Source organism: Mya arenaria, chromosome 12 (genome assembly GCF_026914265.1).
Source record: "Mya arenaria isolate MELC-2E11 chromosome 12, ASM2691426v1".
In the NCBI taxonomy this organism is placed as follows: domain Eukaryota; kingdom Metazoa; phylum Mollusca; class Bivalvia; order Myida; family Myidae; genus Mya; species Mya arenaria.
This window is the reverse complement of record NC_069133.1, coordinates 19,038,751-19,050,094: the sequence shown is the minus strand read 5'-3', so window position 1 is coordinate 19,050,094 and position 11,344 is coordinate 19,038,751. Positions and strand designations below refer to the sequence as shown.

Here is an 11,344-nt window from a genome sequence, read left to right as displayed (position 1 = left end):
TGACTGTAGGTGAAATTGTCAAGAAATCACGTTTTTTTTGCTATGGTTATTCAAGGCCAATAACTCTAGCTTATTTAATGCAGCAAGAAACAAAACCCCATTTGTACAACTTCACGCAAACAACATTCCCCTGAGCTTTCATTAAAATTGGTGATAAAACTGCGTATAGGAGCTAGCAAAATGAATGCAGGCAAAAACATATGAGAAAAATCGGGGGAAAAACATTAAACCTCTAGTTGTTTTCAGTTACTTTTTGTTGGTCATTGTAAGCTATGCGATATTAAAAACCATATCACTTGCAAATTCAACAGCCTTGTAAGTGTTTGTTCGCAACATGTCAACATCTGCTGCAAAGTAAACCCGTGTGATGGTGCGAACAAACAACTCTACCATCGCAACAGTTTGTACTATTGGTTTTTTACTTTGCTTAAAGGCAGAGAGAGCTTTTCACACCTTCACACATTGAGAACAACATTGACAGTGCACAATGATGCGACTGCATTTTTATTATTTTACTTTTTATTTATTTACAAAATCTTATAACATAAATTTTATCATACAATATAAAAACTTTGAAAATGGCTAGACGGTTATTTTTTAATCAAAAACAGCCTTCTCCTCATGTGGTCGTCCGAGTTCAATAGTCGTTTAAGGGTACCCTTGACATTGAACCAAGCACATCGATTCAATATGATGAACATTTGTGGTGAGTTAACACAATCCTTCAGGAGATTCAGGTATCCAGGTTTATTATTTGTGATGGACAGACGGACAGACATCTTAAAACATGTGCTCTGTATATCATATAAATATGGTATGTATTTGTGAAGCGTAATTTCAAAATCCTTCAAAGGGTTCCTGAGATATAGAGTGGACACGAATTGAAGTCATGACCTTTGACCTCAAAGTATGACCTTGACCTTGAGCAGAGCTCGTTTTTACATTTGCTCTGCACATCGTCTCAAGAGAAATGGAGCAGACCCAAATTATGGTCATATGACCTATGACCTCCAAGTGTGACCTTGACCTTGAACAAAGCTGGCTGTAACATGCGCTCTGCATATCATATCAATAAGGTAATAAAGTAATTTCAAAAAAAATCAAGGGATTCAAGAGAAATGGAGCAGACATGAATAATAGTCATATTAAATTCAAATGGCCTTTGATCTCTATGTGTGACCTTAACCTTGAAACCAACTGGATGAAAAATGCGCTCTGAACATTGTCTTAATATTGAGAACATTTGTGGTGAGTCATTTCAAAATCCTACATTTAATTCAAGCTATATGGAGCGGATACGAAAAAGAGTCATATAATAACAATCATATGATCTTTGACCTCAGAGTGTGACCTTGACCTTGAATTGAGCTGGTTGTAACATGCGCTATGCACATCATTCAGATATGGTTAACATTTGCTGTGAGTTATTTCAAAATCCTTTATGGGGTTCAGACAGTATTTGTAGTCATATGATATTTGCCCTCAAAGTATGGCTTGAGCCAAGTTGGCTGTAACATTTGCTCTGAACATTGTCTCAATATAGTGAACATTTGTGTTAAGTTATTTATAAATCGTTCAAGTGGTTCAAGAATTATCGAGCCGACACGATTTTTAATGGACAGACGGACGGACGTACGAACGTTCTCACATATCAACCTTCGTATGGTACATTCCCATTACTACCATTATAAAAATATACCAACTAATGCCCTACTTACCCTACCTAACAAATTTATCCAATATAAGGAATAAGAACCAAACAACTCCACGAAAAACAATATGTCTCCGTATTTATGGGGGTAAACAAAAATTATGTTTCTTGAATCATTATATCCTATACATGGTAATTTACAGTAGTTTATGAGTTTTAAGCGACTCAAGTCCAGAAATGCCAGTTTTTGCTATTTAACCAGCCATTATAACTCCAATTTTACTACATTGGAAAGAATCCTGAGGTGCACAAGTTCAACACATCAATAAAATTCTACCAAGGTTTCTTGCCGATAGGTGAAATAGTTCTGAACGACACAGGTCAGAAATGACATTGTTTTGATCATTCAAGGGCAATAACTCTGGATATACTAAGTGCAGCAGGAAATAAAACTCCAGATGCAAAACTTCATCACCTCAGTAACATTCAACCAAGGTCTCTTGACTCCAGGTAAAAAATGTTTGTGTTTTGAGCTACACAAGTTTGCATAATTATCAACCAATGGAATACCTGACGCACGGACAGACTAGGGCAAACTATATCCCCCCAAAGGAAATTTGTGAGGGGCATAGAAAGAAACCCTTAAACAAAATAAATATTTCGTTTTCTACAGTTGGTATATTATTGCATTTAAAAATATATAAAATATATAATTAACTCTTTATCTGTCTGAAGGCTACTGGTGATAACTGTGAATAATGCCCAACTTTTATTTCAATAAGCATGCTTGCCACACTTTTAAACTGTTTTACCTTTCGGATTGATAATTATAAAGGACTCGATAGAGCTGATTGAATCTTGAGAGCCTAAAAAGTCTTTGACATCAGCTGTATCTGAAATAAATTGCTTCACATTGAACTTCAGACAGGTAGTTATATTTTTGAATATGGCTGGTTTGAAATAGTCAAGTCGTCACTCAAACAACATTGCAGTCCAGTCTACAGCAAATTGTATGTAATACAAAAAAAGATTGAGCATAGAGAAAAATCATATGAATTTTAGAGACTCCTCTTTTAGCCTGCAAAGGTCATCAATAAATGAAGCAAAAGAACGTTCATAGTAAACAAGAGATGTTTGTCAAGCATTATGCCCCACCGGAGCGTCATGTTGTCAGGATTATTTAGACAAATAAATGAAATATGTATGAAATGACCAAAATGACAGCTGATTTGTCATTGACATTGGATGCCTTTGAGGCAGTTTTAAGATTATGACCATTCAAAGTCTGAGAATAGTAGGTACAGTTTTGAATCATGTTCAGATGGTGACCGATATTTTCCGATAAAAATGTATCCTCTTAGCAGCAGGGAATAAGTAAATATGACGAAATTTTAATGCTGAAGATGAGTAATGACCATGACCATTGACTCTATGACCTCTTAATTCATAGGAGTCATCCCAACCTAAATGTCAAGTTTGGGGTCATCTATCGGTCAGGCCTAACCCCAAAATTAAGTTTGAGGGCCATGTGTGCAGGCATTGTCAAGTTCTCACTCGAACAATCTTTTCGCATTCAAGGTCACTGTGACCTTGACCTTTGACCAGATGACACTTAAGATCAATAGAGGTCATATTCTTGTCAGGCCCAACCTCCATGTAAAGTTTGATGAACAAACGTCCAGGTACTGTTTAGATATCACTGGGAGATGCTTTGTTATCTTTTTCTCGTTAAAGGTCACTGTCACTTTGACCTTTGGCACGACGACCCGAAATATCAATAGGGATTATCTACTGGTCAGGCCAAACATTCATGTCACGTTTGAGGGCCATATGTCCATGATTTGTCGAGTATGCCTTCAAGGTCACTGTGATCATGACCTTTGACCCTATGACCATTAAAAACAATATGGGTCATCTACTGGTCAGGCCCAACCTCCAAGTTAAGTCTGAGGGCCCTGGGTACATGCATTGTCGAGTAATCACGCCAACAACCTATTATTATTCAAGGTCACTGTGACCTTGAACTTTAACCCGATTACCCTCAAATCAATAGGGGTCATCTACTGATTTGGCCCAACTTCCAAGTCAAGTTTGAGGGCTATGGGTGCAGGCATTGTGAAGTTTTTACTCGGACAATGCTTTATTATTCAAGGTCACTTTGACCTTGACATATGGCCCGATGACCTCCAAATTCAATAGGGGTCATCTGCTGGTCAGGCGCAACCATCAGATCACTCCAACAACCTTTTAGTATTCAAGGTTACTGTGACCTTGACCTTACACCTCTAAAATCAATAGGAGTCAGCTGCTGGTCAGGCTCAACCTCCAAGTTAAGTTTGAGGGTCATGGGTGCAGGCATTGTAAAGTTATCACTCGGACAACCTTTTATCATTCAAGGTCACTTAAACCTTGACCTTTTATCCGATGACCCCCAAAATCAATAGGGGTCATTTTCGAGTCAGGCCCAACCATCAAATCAAGTTTGAGGCCCATGGGTGCAAGCATTGTAAAGTTATTACTCGGACAACCTTTAATTTAATGTCACTTTGACCTTGACTTTTGGGCCGATGACCCCCAAAATCAATAGGGGTCATCTGCTGTTGGGGCCAAAACTCCAATTCAAGTTTGAGGGCCATGTTTGCAGGCATTGTGAAGTTTTTACTCGGACAATGTTTTATTATTCAAGGTCACTTTGACCTTGACATATGGCCCGATGACCCCCAAATTCAATAGGGGTCATCTGCTGGTCAGGCGCAACCATCAGATCAAGTTTGATGGCCATGAGTGCATGCATTGTCATGTTATCAGTCGGACAACCTTTTATTATTCAAGGTTTCTTTGACCTTTGGCCCGATGACCCCTCACCTCTATACGGGTCATCTACTGGTCAAACCTAACAGCCACGTCAAGTTTGAGGGCAGAGTAGAGGCATTGTTGATTCATCACGCCGACAAACTTTTAGCATTCAAGTTCTCTGTGACCTTGACTTTTGACCCAATGACCCCTTAAATCAATAGTGGTCATCTACTTGTCAGACCCAGCCTTCGTTTAAAATTTGATAAACAAAGGCCTACGCAATATTAAGTGATCACTTGGAAAAGCTTTAAAATCCTGTTACCGTTAAAGGTCACTGTGACCTTGACCTTTGACGCGATGACCACTTAAATCAAAAGTGGTCATTTACTTGTCAGGCCCAACCTTCATGTCTAGTTTGATGAACATACGTCCAGGCACTGTTGGATTATCACTTGGACAAGCTTTGGTCTTCAGACAAAGTTGTTTGTTTATGTTTTTGATAAAAGGGACATTCATTTGTTAAGCTCGTGATTTTTTGTTTATGTATAAATCATGGAGATATTGATTCGATGAAAATCTCAAATTGGCCCAGCAAGAGCAACTTTAAAATGTCATATGTAAGTTCCACTGCTCTGGTCAACCAATTCAGAGGACCCGATGTAAAATATTTGTTTAATAGCTGTGTTTGTGTAATCGATAAACATGAATTAAATAAAATGGACACAAATAAAAAAAACAATAATAAGTTAGCTGTTTTCACGACAGAAATATATTACAAAACAGATTCAATTGAGGATTTAAACATTAGACTGACATGACTAGGACTAAATGTATTGGGTTTGGTGCTATATTTTTGTATTCCGGATGTGTCGAATGTTCGTTATCTCAAACGTTTTTCCTATGTCTCGTTGAGTTTGACAAAACGAGTTTCGACTGTACCTTTCTTTATGAGTTTTTGCCATTCATTAGGTTAAAGTTTTTTTGCATTACACTGTTGCTAAAGAAAGGTAAGCTAAACATGTACTCATAACAAAAGAAACCTAGAGGAAAATAAAATTAAATGGGTGAAGTCTATTTAATACCAATGGATCTGTTAGATAGTTTTTGATTGTGAAGTTTGTATACAATGAATGATTATCATTTGAAATGTCTATCTTAATCGCTGTCGAACTCTAGGGTAACCAAGTATATAAAACAGCGTAGGAAATGCCAAGGCTTGTCTGTTGTTGTTAACAATTATTCAAGCCAGAATAACGGGCCTTACTATTTACACTCATATTCTCTCTAGCAACACGTGTGTCAAGTTTGTTTAAACACCTTTAACAGTAATGGCCAAGGTTTCAGATTTTGCACTTTAAAGCAACTAATGACAGCACCAACAACACCAATACTGTGACAATACCTCAATATTTTTTTCTTCAAAAAAACAGATAAAGTAAAACCTGCCTACCTTCTTTATCAGCAACTAGGCTCATTTCTGGCTGTTTTGTTGAACTATAAGCTGATTCTGCTGTGGTCTTTGGATGTGGTCTTTGTTCAACATTTCTTTCATCACCTGAACTTTGTGGGTGAATGGCTGGAATAACAGAAAAATGATTTGTTTGTTTGCATTAGGCAACAATCAGTTGAATCGTTGTTCTACAGATTTTCCAAGAAAAATAGGAGCAAGGGAGCGAATAAAAAACTACCTTTTTTAATTTAAGGCAAATCAGAGAAAGTGAAAAAGCAAAAATTGTATATTTCTTATCAAATACATCATACGATTATGTAAAGAAATGTTTTTTAATTGCAAGTAAAGGTTCTCAGTTGAAAATGATCAGGTTTTGATTGTATCATAGGAAAATCTGTCTCATAATTGAACAAATGGCAATATCGAGACGACTGCTTTCTTTGCCTCAGCAATTTTATCATGCATATATTGTAAAGACAGCATACTAACTTACTATCACAATAAGCATTTTAGACTTAGTAAGAGTAATTAATCATTTGAACTTTTTCAAAAGTATCGGGTCGGATCTAAATTTGATCCACTTGAAGCCAATGATAAAAAGTGATGTGACTTTGAAATGACAAAAGATGGAATATGTTAATAACACAGATAACATTTAAAAAAAAATAATAATGACATTGTTGAATTGTTTGACAATAGTATCGATGCAGTATCAATCAGATCTGCAAATGTGACACCAGACATAATTTTAAGTTGGTGGAATAACAATGTCCCCTTTTCATGACCTGGCATTGAAAAGAATAACATGACTGCTGACAATGCTTCAATGCCCATATGTACTATAAACTTGAATACTAATCGACCAGTATTTTTTTTCAAAATAATTTTACTGCCTTTGCCTTGTCAATTAAGGGAATAGTGTTATAAGACCAAATATTGGGGGAAATAAAAGTTAACACGGTCATTTAGCACATAAAATATTTAATTGTCTGTCTTTACTGATGTTAAATATTATATGTGAAAATAAAGACTATTTCTAAAACATTTACAAGCTTGTTCTACTTTTTTTATCTGTTTATAACACTTATTTAATGAGTATTGAATACTGAAAATTGTATTTTAGAATTTAAATGAACCCTCACGAAAACAGGTTTAAAATGGTTGTTTCTTGTGTGTCCGTGTATTTGAAGATAAGTTTAGCACTCAACATCTACATTTCGACGAATTTCTAATTGGCCACGATGTAAAATATGATGTTATGCGACATATTCAATCAATAAATATAATTCTTGGTTATATTTGTCTTTAACACACTTATCTATCGATTTCCACAAAGAAAACACGTATTTAATGACAAAATCATCCATGCGGAACGGTTGGTGCGATGAAAGCCTTTGTGCTCGAGTTATTCGTGCATGGCATGGCAGTTGTCGTATATGGTAGAAATGTATTCTTCTTGGAATGTCTTTTATGAAAAACATTAAATATGGCGAGAATGAGCATTTCAGAACGCGCTCAAACCGACGGAATGAATCGTGCCGACACCCAAACAGACAGGTACATGTGTTACGCCTCGGTTTCATTATGCTGTGCGCTAAAGTACCCATGCACACGAAAACTCTAATAGTACCAATTCAAGGAAACTTGAACGCGATGAAGTATCAAAATTACGTCATTCGGCCGGTTCTTCTACCTCATATCCTTGCCAATCGCGGTATGATGCTGGCACAGGCAACATCTTCAGATATGTTCGGATTGCAATTCATCGCATAACAATATACATGGAAACTATTGATCTTGTTTTTGTTTGTGTTGTGTCAGCAGGTCCCCGTATCAAAATTTCAGAAAGTGTTTATTTATTATACTTTAAATGTATTGTTGCCATAAGTGTTTTAATTTTACGTTTAAAAGTGGTTTCATGTGGTTGATCTTTTCCCGCGTTATTGTGACGTCATTTGAAAATAAATCAAATGTTTTTCAGTTACAGTCGGATCGTTCTATTAACAGAATGGGTAGAAAAGGATTACTGAAAAGTTTTCTTAAATGAAATGAAGTATTTTTTAACAATTATTGAATGAAATAATGAACTCCACACACTTTGACCAACCCAGATTGTGTTCATACCCCGATAATGACATCAACCCCGCAATTCATTCCTTAACTAAAACAAAATCAAATATGACGTGCAGTTTTTGTTTTAAAGGTGTCAATGTTAATCCTCTCTGTTAAGTTTGTTCTCGTGATCAAATTTCAATGAAGTTTTGTTTTACGTATTAAAAATAAATCGTTTTAAACTTATATTTGGTTATTTGTATTTTTCTCCGAACATTTTCCTAAAAAATGATAAAAACTAGGTGGCCAATTAGAAATTCGTCGTAGTGTAATTTCTCATTTAATTCAAATAGTTATTTTTTATCACCGCATTTTGAGTACAATACATTGTGATACTTTAAAGCTGCACTATCACAGATTTACCATTTTTACAACTTTTTTTAATTTTTTATCTTCGAAAGAGCAAATATTTGCGTAAATATCTGCAAACCAATGATAAAAGATTGCTGACAAAAAATCAGATCGGAGATTGTTATATTTCTGTTCGAAAGTTAATGTGTTATAGCTTAAACCGTTACTTTAAATTAAATATAAAAATCTGCAATGTATTTTTTTGTCAGCAGTCTTCTATAACTGGTTTCCATGGATTTTCGTAAAAATTGGCTCGTTCCAAGACACAAAATGAAAGAGTTGTCAAAACGTTCAATCTGTGAGAGTGCAGCTTTAAAAACCCATTCTTTTTTCTTCGATGCTGCAAAACTGCTGTTGTTTACTGATGACTATAATCCATTTACTATGACATTAGTTTCAACGTAGAACGTCTCCATTAGAAAATTTGAAAATGAATTAAAAAGTTTTCGATCGGGAATATTTTGCAGGACACAATATTGTTTTTCTTAAACAGGAATAAGAAAAACAATATTGTGTCCTGCAAAAAAATCCCGTTCGAAAAAAAACTGTAAATAAACATAAGCTATTTTGCGGTTACCCAAACTGTATTTCGTCCCGACACGAGGACAAATATTTTCTGAAAGTTTGCTCGCGAAAAATGTATAGAATTGAAATATCTTCATTAAAAATGCGAAGTCGACTTTGCAGGTTCAAACCTAGGTTAAGCAAATTCAAGAAAGAAATATGGGGGAATTCAGAAAAAAAAAGAATTTTGCATAACCAAAAAAAATGTGCAGGCGTATTTGTTTTGTTAGATTTTCGATTTTTACATGCGGCAAATCCAACAAACAAATGATCAACTTAAACCAAAACATTTGATTTGTTTTTTTAAAAATAATACAGCAACAACAGTATGTTTTGACATTGTCATGGTTTTTCTGAATATCTCATATGAAGAGAATAGTCAGTTTGAGTTTTTCTAGAAAGGGCACATTGCTTTGTGTCTTCCTTTTGGATTCATCTAGAAATTCCCCAGGCTTGGTAGCTTTGTTAAGTATATTTGGTCTTTTTATCATACCTTCTTTATTATCAACTGTTGAACTATCAGCTGAACTTGCTGTCATCTTGGCATCTAATATTGGCTTAGCATTTCTATTTCCTTCACCACCTGAACTGTTTTGTTGAGTGGCTTGAAGATCAGAAGCTGGATTTGTTCCTGCCAATAAAGTAAACAATGAAATTGACAGCTTTTTATGATACTTTAGACTAAGTTCAAGTTCAATGTTTATTGGCAACAGTCACTTACAGGGGTGAATGCGAAAAGGTGACATTAAATAAAGAAGAAGATAGAACCTTTTCGCTTTCACCCTTTATATGTTTATAAACTTTATATTGTGTATGTCACCATGACTATGTTTTAAATCTAATTGCTAAAATTTCAAAAATAAGAAAGTAGGTCAAAAGGTCAAAGTCCTAGCGCTTTCAGACATAAAGATTTTCAAAGATTTCCCTGTATAAGAATCCGAGAAACTAGTGACCCCGGGACGTGGCCAGTTTTGAAGGGGCAGAATTTGAACAAGCTATGTAGAGGACAGCTACACAATGTACAAACCAAATATCTAAGGCCTAGGCCTCATGATGTTTGTCAAGACAATTATTTAAGTGTTTCCTTGCACCAACCAAAGTTCTGTATGGAATTCATTTCGTTGAACTTTTTTGAAAGGGCACCATCCAAGGAACATTCAATGAGGTTTCATTTTAATTGGCCAAGTGGTTTAGGAGGAGATGTCAGTTGAAGCAATTGTTGAAGGACGCTGATAGCCGGACGGTGGGCGATGAGAAAAGCACATCCTGGGCAAAATTTGCATTTTATGCATAATGTTATCTAAGTCAATTATTCAAGTGTGTTTGGTCGTTAAGAACTGCTGTATAAAGTCTCAATTCAATACATCATGTAGTTGCTGAGAAATAATTCTAAATGCATAAATCCAATCATAAAGGCAATAATTTGCATTATATGAAAGATGATAAGCATATTCCATGGCTAAGGGTATAAGATAGGTTTATCCCAACTCGAGTGTAGGGTGTTTTGTGGGAACAAGGTTTACCCAATTTCCGCAGTACACCCTGCGCGAGGATTGGAATGAACCTATATTACACGAGCGGCTATAATAGATGCTTCTTTTCACTCCTCAATTAAACACAATAAGTAAAAATAACATTTTTCAATGGAACTGTTTTGAGAATAGTGAAAATATTGTGCATAATATTGTTCCACGTACAAAAACTAAAACATATGGTGAAAAGAGATTTGATAACTGTGCAGCCAATCTTTGGAACAGCCTGCCAGTAGAAATTAAACACATTGACTCCCTGACAGTTTTCAAAAAGGCTTTAAAAACTCACCTATTTAAATTGGCGTATCAGTGAAATAATGTGGACTTTTTAACCTTTTAATTCGCTTAGAGACTTGTTTTATAATGCGCTATACAAATATTTACATTCATTCATTCATTCATTCATTCATAATGATATGTGATAATTCGTGGTTGACATGGATATGCGCACAGCGATTAAGATTATGTAATTATTCAAATCGATCTTTAAATAGTTCTGTGGAGAGTGTAGCATTATTTCCTGAATTGAGCTCGACAGCTTTTTTATTGTGCAATTTGAAGCGAGAAGCAATTAATAAGAATTTTATATATTGCCACTAGACAAGGTTGCGGTGATGCTACATATGACAGTCTTCAACCAGGGAGGTAATTGTGTGATGACAATAAAAAAGAAGTTTCATACGGGTACTTGTTTTATCTTAGCCCGTGAGCTAGATAAGAATTTCCAGCATGGCCACATTTCGAATCTACTTATCTCAGGTGGGAGAAAGAGTATATTTCTTCATTAAATAACTAGGTTGGATAGTTGGGACTACATGTCTTAAGTTTCAAAGTATGCATGATATATTTGCTGAAATTTTGACATTAACGTGGTAACATGCACAATCT

The 11,344-nt window shown here is 35.4% G+C and overlaps 1 protein-coding gene across 5 annotated transcripts in view; it reads right to left on the bottom strand.

Annotated features, from left to right (window-relative positions):
- The window catches only part of LOC128211053 (uncharacterized), a 38,646-nt gene that overhangs the window by 2,143 nt on the left and 25,159 nt on the right, over positions 1–11,344 (bottom strand). For 4 of the 5 annotated variants that reach the window (XM_052915443.1, XM_052915445.1, XM_052915446.1 and 1 more), the window contains 3 exons: positions 9,418–9,555; positions 5,898–6,023; positions 2,464–2,544 (listed from right to left, as the gene is read on the bottom strand). In XM_052915443.1, the coding sequence (XP_052771403.1) occupies positions 2,464–2,544; positions 5,898–6,023; positions 9,418–9,555 (345 nt within the window). The remainder of the gene's footprint in view (positions 1–2,463; positions 2,545–5,897; positions 6,024–9,417; positions 9,556–11,344) is intronic. The other variant, XM_052915447.1, reaches the window with a different exon arrangement.